Below are 16,441 nucleotides of genomic sequence, written 5' to 3'. Positions count from 1 at the left end.
CAAAAATGTTTTAATGCACTGGTGATTCCAAGTTTGTGTGGGTTCGACATTTTCCCATTCCTTCCCACAGGAACTTGGAACTCCTCAGGGCTTGGTCTTGAGTGTCACACTTTTAAGTATAAAGATTAATTCCATTACTGGACAACTTCCCCCTACAAATGCAAAAGGACTCTTATCTCAATGACTTCCACTTCTCGTGTCTGTTATCAAGCATGAAGTTTATTGAGTGGCAGCTAAAGACTGCTCTCAATCATTTGCTGAAGTGGACCACAGTAAATGATTTTATCTTTTCTCTCTCTCTAAAACCGGTTGCATACACTTTTGCCACAAACAGGGTATTCACTTGATCCTATTGTCCCTGAGGAAAAGTCCTTGGATCTTATATTTGATCATAAGTGGAATGTCTTGTGTGACCTCTCTTGCACCTTGTAGCAAGTGGGTCAATATTCTGTGCTAAAGATCTATCATGCCCAAATTCAATGCACTCAGCTTTGAATTTGTTGGACCCAATACACTTTCTGGATCTTCTGTTCTTCATGGAGACTTTTTGCACTTCTCCAGTACAATGTTTTTACATAAAGTCTCATGAATCTACTTCACACTCTATCATTTGCAACTGCTTTTACTGTGTGCTTCAAAACTTTGATCCTTACCACTGCATCCCACCTGAAATTGCATGCAACTGCATGTTTTTACAGGAGATCTAATAAACTTTTAATTACAAAAATTGCTGATTTATCAGCTGATATGTTAAAGGATATTTGAAAAACAAATTCAGCTTTGTATCATATTAAGTCTCAGAGCTATGGCTTATTACATAAACCAATATTTTTTACGATTTTGGGTTTTCAAGTGATTTTACTGCCTCACTATGCAAATCCTAAAAGAGATAACTTGGTTTGAGACCATTTTTAAATTCTGTTAGATTAATTCACTCAGTGTAGTAAATTTCAGCCTTCTACCACCATTACTCTTGCAGCTTTAAGCAGCCAAACTTGCCCAAAACGAATTCCCCAAAAATAAACATAAATAAACTAAATTTTACAAGCTGTAAATCAGAAACTATTAGAGATATTGATCTAATCTTTGGCAATTTTTTCATTATATAGGTAGATGAGCACGTGAATTTTTTCAAGGCATTCTGTGGGGATCACCTGAAGTTCCCTGGAATATTTGACATGGAATGACCCAGTTGTGTTTTCCTTTCTCAATGGACCATGCTTTTTCAGAACAGACAATGTTCTGTTTAGCCTTTATATCCAGGCACAGTTGGATGCATTGGGTCTGTCCTTGCATGATGTTGCTGTCTCCACTGGTCAGCCCATCCCACCATGGCTTATTACCATCCCCAAGATTGACCTTTCTTTGAGTCATCTGACAAAAGTAGGTACTCCCAATTGGAAATGCCATCTTTTAATTGCCCAACATCTTTTGAAAAATCTTGCTATGATTCTCTTAAGGTAGCCAAATGCCTTTTCATCTAATTAGTGACGTGCATGAATGGATTAATGAGATTCCCACTGTCCCTATCTACTATCTAGCAAAACCACAGCCAATACAATGTGTGTTCATTTATATGGATGGTTTGAAATCGTGTGATTCTGCTATGGTTTGTTGGGGTTGGATGGTTGCACACAAGATCCCTGTAGGGGGGACCCTACAGTTTCTGTGATCACTGCCACATTTATGCCATTTCTCTTGCCTTGAATCACATTGAAGCTATGCAGTACACAAACTTTACTATTTATACTAACTTGCTTAGCACTGTGCTGGCCGAGGAATCACTTCATGTTTGTAATCATCCTGTTTTCATTGATATTCAGATCCTGACTGCCCCACTTCTCTTTATCATATATTTCATTCCAGTTTTTCTGGTTGTCAGGCCACATCAGTATTTGTGAGAATGAGCTCACTGACACCAGAGCCAAGTCTGTCTGCTCGTGTGCTGTCAGTTCCATACCTGTTCCATGCATAGACTATGGCCCTGAATTCAAGGCTTGGCTTCACACCAGTTAGTGGTCAAGTTGGAGTGAGCAACGTGATAAGTTTTTTCCAGATAAAACCTTCTGTTGCTCTTTGACCATCATGCTTCGATAAGCACTGGAAGAAGGAAGTTGTTCTAACTAGGCTACACATTGGTCAGAATTTTTCAACTTATTGTTTTCTTTTATCTGGGATTGATGTACCAATGAGTGGTCTGTGTAATACTCATGTCACAATAGTGCATATTTTATTATTGTACTGTTGTTATGACCATAAGCAACAGCACCTTTTTAGACTTTCTTTACCATAGGTTTTTCCTTGATGTTAGATACTGTCATTGGTAATGGTGACACTGTCCATCTTACAAATGTTTGTAATTTTGTAAGGGCCACTGTCTTTTTAATTCTATTTAAGTTTTTATCCAACATTGAACTAACTTTTGCTTTAACCTAATTTCTTTTTATGCTTTATAATATTTTTACTCTTATTTTTTTTATCAATTGTTTGGCACAGATAGCCTAGTTGCTTTGCACCATAAAATGCCAAACAACAACAACTTACCTTTCAACTCTGTCTGTCAAAGCTCTTGATCACCACTGGTTTCATCTTCTTGTATGTGCCTGTTCTACTCTTTGCTTCTTTCCTCAAGTCCTTGTCTTTTGATATTCAACACTCTTTGTAAAGTTCTGTTAGTGCCACCTGTTTGATCACCTCAACCTTTGATTGATTTTATCTGCATATTTGCTTAGCATTGAGAACTTATCATGTAGTCCAGTATTCATTACTTATTACTTTTATGTCACATGTCCCTTTTCATTGAGGGATATTGTCCTTCTATTTTCTGTGTGGTGGTTGTCTAGTCTGATCATGTAGCCTTCTTCTTGTCACCTTCCACTATGTTCTATTTAGGGTAAGTTACATTTCTTTCCTCATTTGTCCATTCTCCACACCTATTCTCCTGGCTGTTATACTGTGAAACACCTTTCAGCCTTTTTTACCTGACTGTTCAACCAAGGTTTGTCAGGCTTCACCATTGCTTGTTATCAGGCAGCTTTGTCCACAATATTTCACCTTTTCTGGCACCACAGGATATTTTCTTCCCTTGTTCTTTTTTCATCTTTTTTGCTCCTTCATTATTTACCAACCTCATTGCCAAACTCCACCTTAATGCTTTCCCACATGCCCAATTCAAGCTGTCTTTTTGCTCTTTGTACCATCTTTCTGTCAAAAATTGTATCCTTTTTCTGATCTATGATTGTCATCATTTAGATATCTGTGCTTCTTGTACCCTCTTCCATCACACTTATATACTCCTCTACCCTGACTAGTCTTTTCTTCCTAATACTTCTGCTAGTATGTAAGGTAACCATACTTTCTGTTCTGTCTCACTTTTTCTGTTTACCCTCACCTGTGTCATGATTGAATTTTTTTTATGTTACTTATCCTGGGCTCTTCCTGTTTGGGGTCTCTGTAAGGTCTATTTTTATTTGGAGGCCTCTCTTCTTCTAGGAACTTATCTCCTTCTGTTCTCACTGGATGGATCCATCAAATCCTTCAGTTTTCATATTATTCTGTAAATCTGGATACTTGCAGGCTATTTCACATTTCTTTACATAAGGTTCATTACCTGTTTCACCCCTTTCTTCCAGCCTTTGGATGAAATCCTTTAAGCAGGCATGTGAATGACCCTCCACATGTTTGTCTATCAATATTTCCATCATCTGACTGCTTCATTCCCTGCAGGACTTCATCTTCCCTTGGGTACCATTCTTCAATAAACATGCCATCTTTGAGAGGTGAGTATGCATTTCTTTTATTTTCTCTCCCATTCTATAAAACAGAATCCTACCAGGTGGTTGGTGTTGCTTTCCACAGTAGGCTTATTTTCCTATTGAGTCCCTGCAGCTTCACTAGAAGAACTTTCTGAAAGAAGCTGATCTACGTAAATTTTGCACTGGCACATGTAACACTTCAACTTGTGATTCTAGCATTCCTGTATGGAGATGACTTGTCATCTCAGAAGAGAACATTTTTGTAATTTGAAAATGTATTTCCAATAGGTACTCATCTAACATAAATTTTAATTTTTGGGTTACCTTTTTTCCCCTTGCTATGTTAAAGAATGAAGTTATCACGAGTGCAAGTGCATGGATGGAGTTTCTGCACAAAGGTTATCATCGCGATGACATCATCATGCACCAGTGAAGTTCATGTTAAACATAAATTTAGGTAAAAGTTAGCTGAAAGTTAATAGCATGCAAATTTTATAAGCAGATGCATGAGGGAAGTAGCATTTCTGTACTTAGAGATGAATGTCTATGGAAATACATTTTCAGATTAGGAGAATGTTAACTTTCACTTGAGATTTAAATGCTCATATAACACAAGATAAATACCAGCTAGTCACTATTGTTGTCTTCCATTGCTATGTCCCATATATATGGTCTAAGTTGAATGTGCTATTCATACCCAAATCAACTGGTTTAATGAGACCTTTGAAACATTATATCAGAAATCAGTAATTTTGTCATTTAGTCCCAGTAACTCAACCATAAGTTCACAAATAAGAACATAATTATTTTAAGTAACAAGATAAATTACAAAATAAATAAAGCAGTTTCATTCCTTTATGTCTTAGTTACTTTTTGTATGAAAAAGTACCTGATGTTTCTCTGTGAGAACACTGAAGTTTGTTAAAGCTAGCTTGCTACAAGTTTTATGCAACTTACTAAAAAGTGCATTAAATGCCTTTTGTAACTAATAGGTAAAATGTTCTAAAAGTGTTTTGGTTTAAATTATAAGAAGAATGTCTGTCTGCTCATTGGTGAGTTAGATGTTTATAGAATCATAACTTTTACAAAATTCATGCAATTCCAATATAAATATAGGCTAGAATAATTACTCTTAAATAGTTAAGACTAATTTCAAATCATGAAAGTACTTGGTAGCCAAAATATGCTGTTTTCCTACAGAAAAAAAGGTTAAAATTGATCAACATCATTTATAACCTGTGGTTAAAGTGAAACTTTATTGTTTAGAAATTATTATTCATGATAAATGTGTCATAATATACTAAAGAGCACTTATTTAAGCATAGCTAAAAGTATATTTTTTATGAATTGAAAGCAAATTTGAAAGCTAGTTTTTGTATTAGTTGAAATTTAAATAGAGGAATACAGAAAGAAATAAGTTGCTGCAATACAGAAAAAGAGAGTAAACATCTTAACTTTCACAGAGGATATTCAAGAATTAGTTAAAGTATAGGTCAAGTCATTATCAACCTAAAGAACAAAGTGAATTATGTTACCTAATTGATGTATATTAAACTATTTACTGATTGTTAAGCCAGTAAATATACAGAAGTTTGGTGAAATAATGTAACAATGTATTGTGTTATTTTATGTTTAAATTGGAGAATGATTAAAATGAATAAGGCACTTAGGGAGTATCTTGTCTTATAGGATGTCTTTTAGTGGTTTAATTTGGAATTTTTAATATTATCAATAATTTCCTGGCACTGTTATGAATTGAATGTTCTAGTGATTAACTGTCATTTTGTTCTCTGCTCAATAATGTAATAATGGAAGTAACATTCTTTGATTTATTATTTTCCTCATAAGATCTACATGTATAGTTCCTTACACAGTCAGTGGTAGGTTTTTATGGACTTAACAGTGCCAGTATCCATGGCTCAGTTCTTCATTAAATATAATCCCTTGTGTAACTTTGTACATAATAAATAGAACACTAATATTATATTTACAAATTTTTTAGGCTCTTTATTACACATTGTATTTTAATAACTTTGACAATAAACATGATCTGTAACTTCTGATCAAAGCAAGCTAATTTCATAGGTAAGGCTAAATATTAACCCAGTAAATAATGTAGATAATTAAATATGTAGATCTAAGTACAGATATTGAATACTATAAAATAAGAAGTTGTAATGAGAGAATGAAGTGATTCATCATTTATGTACACTTGCTGTTATTTATGATTTTAACCATAATATAAATCATATCTCAATCATTCAGTTAGATTAAGATGTTTGAGTTTGACCAAAATTCATATTTTGAGTTAATAGTGCAAAATAATCCTCATGCATACATTAACATTAAATTATATGTTTGATGATGAGATGAAACCATTTGGAAATATTTACTGTCAGTATCCTTTTTCAATATTCTGATCATAACTTTAAACTTTTGTTTCATAAGTTTTTTATTCAACCACTGGTATTAATTGAAAATACAAAGAGTAATTTGTTTTCATGATGCAGTTATTTATGAACTGTGAATTATAAATTAATTTTCTATTTGAACCCCTTTTGCTAAACAGGAATAGTATTTTTATAGTAATAAAACTAAGATGCTGAAATAATAAAACATATGTTAGTTTGACATTTTCTTTATAATTTTTTTCCAACACTTGTTATAGCTGGAGAAATATATTTAATTTTCAAAAACATCCTCCTTGCCTTGCAATGCTCACAAAGTAAGGGATATTAAAAAAAAATTAGACTTTCAGTTATTGTTGAATGTACATTATAATTTTAATTGTCAACATTTTATCTTTTTTTCTTTTTATGTTAATGATTTAAAGTTGGGGTCAATCAAGGATACCAGTTGGTTAGCATACAACTTCACCGACCATGTGCTGATCTAGTTGGGTATAACATAGCTTCATCACTTCACAGTCATAGGTTTAGTGTCTGTGATAACAAGGTATTGCTCATGCTTCCAGAAGATGATATTGTTCATTCATTACTACAGAATATATATGGAGAATTGCATCAGGTATATCTTTTTTTAATTTGAAAATCATTAGTAAAAAATAATTTTGAATATGCTAAGACATTTTGTCACTTGTTATAAAGCTGATACTTTATAAGAATTGGAAATATAAAGATAAGTGCATTATTGCAAAGTAAAAAAAAATGAAATAAAATTTCTAAGTTATGAGTTTGCACAGATTAGTTCTATTTCCATGCCAGAAAGAATGAATAAAAGGAAGTCAGAGTTATTTTATTAAAAGTAAAGAAAGAGGAGCTAGAGTAATCCAGATAACATTTAACATACTTTAGCTTAGAATTTTAAATGTAGTCATCACTATAGGTTAAAATTTATATCTTGTCCTTCTTCAACTTTACATAAAAACAGTGTATAAAAACCAGGTACGGAAGTTTGCCCTCACTTGAAATATTGTTCTCCAGGAGTGAATTATATATTTATAAACTGCTGAATAGTTTTTTAATTGAACCCATACAACAATTTTTTAAATTTACTTTAAAATGCTCACTGTTTATAGGTAGTACTGTAAAGAAAAGTGGTTTATCTGTTGATAAATCCTGTTGTTTAACAATGTTATTTGATAGGAATGGTATGATAAATCCTGCATGTAATTACCTAATATTGAAGTTGAAGTGCAGCATTATCTAGCCCTTAAAAAGAAGAATATAGTAAATATTGTATTTGATATTAAAGTTGACTTTGAAAAGGCATAATGTGAGAAGTGATAAAACTTTTCTACATTACCCTGAACAAAAAGAGAAGAGAATACAAGTTTGTTTTGGTTGGTTGATTGATGTTTATTGACACAAAGCAACTAGGCTATCTGTGCCAAACAACTGGAAAAAAACAACTTAAAAGTGAAATTATTAAAATGCTTAAAAGGAAATCACTTCAAAACAAAACAAAGGCTAATTTTCTAATGAAAAACTTGTATAGAATTAGAAAGGCAAATGGCCCTAAAACAACAGGGGTAAATCCCTCCCATCAATATGAGCACCTCCCAAGAGGAGAGTATATCCATTAAAGTCCTGTAGAATTAAAAAGGAAGACAGCAACTGTTCATTGAGAGCATCAAGGTCTGATTAAACATAGGTCTTTTCAGGAGACTGGTATATGGAACAAACAGTGATGTTACAATCCAAGGAAGCACAGATGGCTATGGCTTTCAAAGGTGTATCAAGTAGCAAAGACAGGACAGACAAATGCTGGTTGACCAGCAGTGCTACAGCTCCACCATTCGTCCACCACACAACCTATCATTTCAGTATAAAGAAAACTGCATAAAGGTGGCTGTATTGGCAGGTTTCAGAAACATCTCTTGTAAGAATCAAATAAATCCTTGATGTCACCTGTATTTGATCAAATACCACAACAGTTCCACTGTATCAATGTGGCCAATTTTATTTGGGTGGAGAACCTTTTGGTTTATGACCATGTGATTTTTCTTTGTTAGAAGGAGGTCTTTTGATCTCCATGGATTCTGACCTGGGTCAAGTGGATATTTCTCTGTCAGTATATGTAAAGTTCAGTGACTGAGGTCAAGAATGAATAATCATATGATGTCTTGGGACTGAAGAAGATGGGTCTGAGCATATATGATAAACAGTAGCTGAAAGAAGTGGACCCAAGCAATCACAGGAAGGATTGGTGAGAAAAGAGACTGGAGTAGATACTGATTCAACAACTCTGTTGGGGGCACAGAAAGATCTGTCTACATTCCCACTGTGGCAGTAGAATGATATGCAGCAACATATATCTAATGGAGTGGAGGACAGTAACTTCTGTACCTTGGGATATAAGATATTTTTTTACAGTTTTTAAATATTGCATGCTTTCATTGAACAGTTGCCTCTCCTTTTTTCATCCTGGGGGGCTTAAATGGATATCACTCCCTTTAAGGAAGTGCTGATATTAATGAGAGGCGTCACTCTGTAGAGTGTATGCTCTCTGATCACAACCTTTCTCTTTTCAATACTGGTTCTTCCATTTATTTTCATGCACCTAGTCAGTCCTTCACTGCTATTGATCTCTCAGTTTGCTCCTCTTCACCATTCTTCAACTTTTCATGGAGGGTTGACAATAATCCACAAAGCAGTGATAATTTTCCTATAATTTTTGGAAAGACTGGCCATGGTCAATGCCACCTGACTTGCGTGCCCTGGTGAAGCGGGATCTAGCAAACTGGCCCTCTTTCACTGTTTTTGCAGAAATTGATCCTGCCTTCAACAGACGACTGTGTGGCAGCAGTAACTGACCGTATTATAAGGCAGCTGCTCAATGTATTCCTGAAACCCATTTTCCATGATATCCTTATCTGTGCTAAAATTCTGCCTGCCACATGGCACAGAAGGCTCAGAAATGGGCGTGGGATACTTTAAGTAGGTATCCCACACTTTCGCACCTCATATTTGTCAACAACGTTTTGAAGGTTTTCCAGGCAATCTTTTCCGGCTCAACTAACAGATCTTTGAACCGCTTGTCACTCATAACATGTCTGATCTGACGGCCAACAGAAACACCCTCTTTGATCTTGGCATCAGTTATTCTTGAGAACAGCTGTCTTAAGTAACGAAAACCTTTGCCTTCTTTGTTTGTTGCTTTCACGAAATTCCTCATAAGTCCCAATTTTATGTTAAGAGAAGGCAAAAAAATCTTTGCCGGGTCAACAATTTGGTTATATCATCTTGGTGGCTTTGAAAAACAGAAATTTTCGTACCTGGTGACAGCAAACACCATTCCCACAGTCTCGAACCCAGCAATTCGGCTTTTGCTTTTGACAAATCCAAATCTCTGACCAGATTGTTTAATTCTGACAGTGTTATGAAATGGGGATTGCCTGAGGAGCAAGGTTCAAAATCTGGATCAATGTCACTGCCAGTTTCCAGCATTGCAGTTTCTTCATCTGGTTCGTCTAAAGTCCATTCCTCTGGTAGTTTCGGAATTGGAAGACTATCGTCATGTGGCATGGGTCTTATTGCTGAAGGGAGATTAGGGTATTCAATTGACTTCTTGATTTTGGCAGAGAAACCAGACACATTAGTCAAACAGAAGTAAAAGTTCGTCACATGGTCTTTCTGTTCTTGCCATATCATTGGGACAGCAAATGGCATTGTCTTTTGAGTGCTTCTGAGCCAAGCTTTCAGACAGACAGCACATGTCGCACAACATGTCCTGGTCTTGATCACCAATTTTACAGCTGCAGTACAGATGATATGCTTTCTTCATAAGAGCAGTCATTGAGCATCTCTGATGAACAAGTGTATACTCGCCACAAATATAGCAGAATGTATCGCGGCTGTTATGATATTGATGAGCCATATTGACTGACACCAATCATTCTGTAAAACGTCTATAACATCTAACTTACTTGTTACAGTGCTACTGAGGCAATGCTATATTCTGAAACAATACATACACACAAAAAGGTTTGTATTAATCCAATGAGCAGCATCTGTGTATGCAAGCCACTTTTCTAGCCTGCTGAGACAGTGTCAAGCTGGCTCTGGCCTGCCCAGGCATGCTTGGGCTGTAAACTTCCACAGAACAGCTTCCAACCTGGCCTGATTTCATGCTTGGACATGCCCAGACTGCATAAAACATTGTTCATAGGTCTGTTACAGGAACGAAAATTTTTGGACACAGATATAAGAAAAAAACATGACAAAACTGAAGATTTCGATGAAAAGGTACCTGATTGGCAAATTTGGATGTGATTTTCGTGATCAGCAGCCAAAAATTTATAAGGATAACCCAACAGTGTTCAAAAAGCAAAAACTTTGTTGTGCAGTGCTATCATCCAGTTGCTATGATGAACTGTCTCTGTAAGACCTCAGAGAGGATGATTAATGCACATCTTGTTTGTTTCCTTGAATCAAAAAACCTCCTCTCACCTACCCAGTGTGTGTTCCAACAAAAGCGCTCCACCATGGACCACCTGATTTGACTTGAAATAATGTCAGTCAGAGAAGTCCTTCTCAAATGATAACATCTTGTATCAATTTTTTTACATTGAAAAGGATTATGATACAACACGGAGGTATGGCATTTTACAAGACCTCCATTTATATGGGTTACGTGGCCATTTGCCCATTTTTATAAAACTTCCTGCAGAAAAGAACGGGAAAGTGTCGAACCCACATAAACTTGAAGTCCCTCAGGGCTATGTTTTGACTGTTACACTTATTAGTGTAAAGATTAGTGCCATCACTAAACAACTATCTCTTAAAGTTGCAAATTGGCTCTATCTCAACGACATTTGCATCTCATGTCAGTTGTTGAACATGAGGTATATTGAGCATGTGGCATGGGTCTCATTGCTGAAGGCAGATTAGGGTATTCAATTGACTTCTTGTTTTTGGCAGAGAAACCAGACACATTAGTCAAACAGAAGTTACAGTCCATCACATGGTCTTTCTGTTCTTGCCATATCATCGGGACAACGCCACAGCAAATGGCTTTAACTTCTCTCTCTCTGAAACCTTTTGCATGCACTTTTGCCACCAACAGGGTATCCACCCTGATCCTGAACTCTGTATTGGTGAAGTTGTGCTGCCTGTGGTCCCTGAGAAAAAATTCATGGGCTTGTCTTTGACTGTAAGCTGTCCTTTATGCCACACATCAAGCAGCTATGGGTCAAATCTACGAGACCACTGAACATCCTCCATGTCCTCTCTTACACCACTTGGGGAGCAGATCAATGTTATATCCTAAAGCAATATCGTGCTCTTACTTGATCGAAATTTAACTATGGATCACTGGTCTATGGCTGTGCCAGGACCTTGGCCTTAAAGATGCTGGACCCCATACATCATCAAGGACTTAAGCAGGGCTTTTTGCACTTCCCAAGTTTAGAGCTTATACAGAGAGTCTCATGAACCTTCTTTGTACCTCTGCCAATTGCAACTGTCTTTACTATATGCTTTGAAACTTTGTTCCTTGCCAAAACACAACACATTGGGTTGTGTTTTCCTTCCTTGGTGGGCCATACTTTTCCAGAACAGATGATCTACCATTGCTCCTTTTGGCCTTCATATCCAGGTGCAGTTAGATGAGTTTGGTCTGTCCTTGGATAACATTGCTGTATACACTGGTCAGCTCATCCCACCATAGCTTATTACAGTCCCCAAATGTGACCTATCTTTAAGTCATCTGAGAAAAGCAGACACACTCGACTGAAAATACTATCTGTTATTTGATGAACATTAATTGAACCATCCTTCCATTTGTATTTATACAGATGGTTCAAAATCAGGTGACTGTGTGGGCTCTGCCAGGGTTTGTTGTGGTTCAGTGGTTGTATGCAGAATCCTCTTTACAGCTTTTATGTTCACCTCTAAACTGTATGCCATTTCTCTTACCCTGGATCATGTAGAAGCTAAGCAGTACTCAAATTGCACTATTTATACTGACTTGCTTAGTTCTCTATTGGCCCTGGAATTGCTTCACATTAGTTCACATCCTGTTCTCGCCAATATCAGAAACCGACTGGCCCATTTCTCTTTAACATCTACTTCTATCCAGTTTTTCTAGATATCGGGCCACATTGGTTTTCGCAAGAATGAGCTCGCTAACACTGCAGCTAAATCTATCTGCTCTGGCACTATCACTGCCTTGCCTGTTACATACATGGACTATGGTCCTGTATTCAATGCTCAGCTCAGTGCCAGTTGGCAGTCGACTTGAGTGAGCAACATGAAAACAAGCTTTTCCAAATAAAACCCTCTTGTGGACTTTGTCCATCTTGCTTCCATAAGGTTTAGAAAGAGAAAGTTATTCTAACTAGACTACACATTGGTCAGTTTTTTAACTCATTGTTTTCTTTTATTTGGGACTGATGTGTCAATGTGTTATCTAACTCTCAAGTCACAATAAGCCCCATTTTACTGTCTTGCCATCGTTATGACTCTCAACAACGGCATCATTTTAAACATGTTCTGTCCCAAGGTTTGTCCATAACGTTATGGTGTCATTGACAATGGTGACACTGTCCACCTTGCAAATGTTTTTAGTTTTTTAAAGGCCATTAATCTTTTTAATGCTTTTTAAGTTTTGTAATTTATAAATTAGACCTTTTTTTTATCTGATTCCTTTTTAAGAATCAAAGTCCACCTATTTCGATTTGAAATTAGAAAATGGCTGTAACGTCAAATGACTGAAAACCATGACTGGAAAGACCAATTTCAGGTGACTAACACTGCCATTTAAACTACCCATTAGTCATTCTGGCAAATTATAATTAAAATTTTACTACAAGTCTTTTAAAATTTTTATTAATTTCTGGAAATATCCATAATGTCAAATAACTCGGAACCAGGACTGGAAAGCCAACTTCAGTTCACTGATGGTGATTTTTAACTTAACTGGTGGGTTATAATAATTACAATTATGTTACCGAAAGTTCTTTACAACTTTTATTACTGTAGTTTTTCTCTTACTACTGTAGACTAGATGTAAAAATTGTTTTAATGTTATTTGTATTTTCTTAATTCAAAAATTAAACTTTGTTTTGTGTTTCCTTAATTTTCCTGTTATGAGTTTTACTAATTTTACTTTAATTTTAACTTTTACTGGATGGTTGGTGCAGATAGCCTAGTTGCTTTGCTCCGTAAAACACCAAACCAACCAACCAACCTTATTTTTGCAAGTAAGAAAATTTCATATAATCAATAGAACATATAATAACAATATTACAAATTAATGAGCATTTAAAACTAATTTTGATTAAAAAATATATTATCTTGTACATTGATCTGAATATGCTTATCATATTGTGATAGAAGCTGTGAATTTTCTATTTTCAAATTTTTAAAAAACATTGCATTAGCCTTTTCTGTTTTTCATAAACCAAAAGCTTGTTCACTGTAGGGTCAAGTAGTGGCTAGTTCACAGCCATGTGATGACAGTAATATAGAAAATTCAAATGTATCAGAACTTGAAACTGAAATTGGCAGCAGTCAGCCATTCACAGTTTCATCAACTGTAAGAAAATCATCAGTAGTTGTTACCCCTATGAAAATGGAGAAAATTACTCAAAAAAAAAAGGCAAGTAAAGTTTCATAAGTGAATAGTACTATTTGTAATGAAAGCTTTCACTTCCAACTTATTGTAATGGAACAGTTATAATTGATTACCTTGTGAAAAGAAAGTGTATAGAATTATATGGTACCAGCAACTCTGGTCAATGTGTATAACTGTTTAAAAAGTGGTTTGATAAAGACTGTTACTCATACTATGAAATTTACTTTGGTATTTCGTACAATGTTAATAGCATTTTAATTCTAAGTGCAGCTGTCATCATTGTACATTCATTTGCAATGTGCAGGTTTCTTGCTATCTTACCTTTGCCTAATCTTTCAAGTAAACTTTTATGTATAATCACAGGAAAATAATTACAAAATGAAATTTATCAGTTGTTTATATGAGTTATATATTTTTAATAACTGTTTAGTAAATAAATAAGTTAATAAATAATTGCATGCTTAAATCAAAAAGTCCTTTATAAAATGAATTACTGTAGTTTTTATCTTACCTCTGTAGACAAGATGTAGAAATTGGTTTAATTCTATTTGTTTTTTTAACTTTGTTTTGTTTTACCTTAATTTCCTTTTATGAGTTTTACTAATTTTACTTTAATTTTAACTTTTTACTGGATGTTTGGTGCAGATAGCCTAGTTGTGTTGCACCATAAAACACCAAACCAACCAACCTTATTTTTGCAAGTAAGAAAATTTCACATAATCAGTGGAACTTGTGATAACAAGATTAGGAATTAATGAGCATTTAAAACTGACTTTGATTAAAATATATATTATCTTGTACATTGATCTGAATGTGCTTATGATACTGTGATAGAAGCTGTGAATTTTTTATGTTCAAATTTAAAAAAAAACATTGCATTAGCCTTGACTGTTTTTCATGAATCAAAAAATTGTTCACTGTAGGGCCAGGTGGTGGCTAGTTCACAGCCATGTGTCGACAGTAATATAGAAAATTCAAATGTATCAGAACTTGAAACTGAAATTGGCAGCAGTCAGCCATTCACAGTTTCATCAACTGTAAGAAAATCATCAGTAGTTGTTACCCTATGAAAATGAAGAAAAATACTCAAAGAGAAAAGGCATGTAAAGTTTCATAAGTGAATAGTACTATTTGTAATGAAAGCTTTCACTTCCAACTTATTGTAATGGAACAGTTATAATTGATTACCTTGTGAAAAGAAAGTGTATAGAATTATATGGTACCAGCAACTCTGGTCAATGTGTATAAATGTTTAAAAAGTGGTTTGATAAAGACTGTTACTCATACTATGAAATTTACTTTGGTATTTTATACAACATTAATTGCATTTTAATTCCAAGTTCAGCTGTCATCATAATTGTTTAGTAAATAAACAAGTTAATAAATACTTGTATGCTTAAATCAGAAAGTCCTTTACAACTTGTGTTACTGTAGTTTTTCTCTTACCTCTGTAGTCTAGATGTAGAAATTGGTTTTGATGCTGTTGTTTTTTTTAAACTTTGTTTTGTTTTACCTTAATTTCCTTTTATGAATTTAATTTTAATTTTTTTTTTACTGGATGTTTGGTGCAGATAGTCTAGTTGCTTTGCACTATAAAACACCAAACCAACCAACCAACCACCCTTTTATAAAGCAGCAGCATTCTCTTTGTAACCACCCAAGACCTTGATATCATCAGTAAATTTAAATAATTTATTGACCACTCTTTTTATTTACGTCATTAATGTAAATCAAAAAGAGCAGTGGTCCTAAGACTATGTCTTGAGATTTTTCTCTTGCAGCATTAATCCTGTTTAACTGAACTCCATTGATAACTTGCTGCTTTGTTCAATTAAGCCATACTTCTCTCTAATTATTTAACTTGTCCCCTACACCAAGAGAGATGAAATTTTTTACAAATCTTTTTTGTGGCACTTTGTCAAATACTTTCTGAAAATCCAGATATACCAAATTTACACCCTTACCTTTATCTACATATTCATTAACATTTTCAAAGCATATAAAAAGATTTGTAAGGAAAGATTTTTCCCATAGTGAAACAATATTAACTATCCAATAAAATTCCTATCTTGTTAAATGACTTTGCAAAATATTTTTATCAGACTTCTCAAAATTTTCCCACAACTGATGTGAGCCTCATAGGCCTATAATCACTGTGACAACTTCTGTTACCTCCCTCAAAGATAGGGTAGCATTAAATAATTTCTAATCTGTTCATACTTGTTCTCTGTTCAAAAAATTGCTCCTTCTGCCAAACTTTAAAGCAATGGTTTGATAGAGGAGTATAGAGATAGCCATATGCATGATGTGAGCATGTCATGCTCCTATTGACTAATAAGTGATGCTTGGTGTGAGAGACACGTTAGAATCTTCCAATTTCAACAGAAAGGAGCAGAAGGCTTATGGCATGCATAAAGAAACAAGTTTACATATAGAAGGTAGCATTTAACAAGAATAGTTAATCCTGTAAGAAATACATTTTCACCATAGCAAAATTATAACTTTATTATTTCCTTCACCTTAACACTATGCATTTAGTCAATTTGGCTGACCTTGTAACTAAATTACTCCTTTTTTTTTTCTTCAAATGGCTGCAGTTTGTGACAGTAAACTGTAGTTATTTATCCTAACCAACTTAAAAATCATTA

The 16,441-nt window shown here is 34.7% G+C and overlaps 2 protein-coding genes across 5 annotated transcripts in view; both read left to right on the top strand.

Annotated features, from left to right (window-relative positions):
- Window positions 1-13,835, top strand: part of LOC143235602 (uncharacterized) — a 73,222-nt gene extending 59,387 nt beyond the window's left edge. The window contains exons 11-12 of the mRNA XM_076473839.1: window positions 6,589-6,782; window positions 13,641-13,835. Of these exons, the coding sequence (XP_076329954.1) occupies window positions 6,589-6,782; window positions 13,641-13,835 (389 nt within the window). The remainder of the gene's footprint in view (window positions 1-6,588; window positions 6,783-13,640) is intronic.
- Window positions 13,836-14,720: 885 nt separating this feature from the next.
- The window catches only part of LOC143235409 (uncharacterized), a 68,249-nt gene continuing 66,528 nt past the window's right edge, over window positions 14,721-16,441 (top strand). For all 4 annotated transcript variants that reach the window (XM_076473546.1, XM_076473545.1, XM_076473544.1 and 1 more), the window contains exon 1: window positions 14,721-14,892. Coding sequence is in view for 3 of the 4 variants with exons in the window: in XM_076473545.1 (XP_076329660.1) it covers window positions 14,860-14,892 (33 nt within the window). In the remaining variant the exon portion in view is untranslated. The remainder of the gene's footprint in view (window positions 14,893-16,441) is intronic.

Source organism: Tachypleus tridentatus, chromosome 12, assembly GCF_004210375.1.
Source record: "Tachypleus tridentatus isolate NWPU-2018 chromosome 12, ASM421037v1, whole genome shotgun sequence".
Lineage (NCBI taxonomy): Eukaryota > Metazoa > Arthropoda > Merostomata > Xiphosura > Limulidae > Tachypleus > Tachypleus tridentatus.
This window is presented reverse-complemented; position numbering and strand designations above follow the sequence as displayed.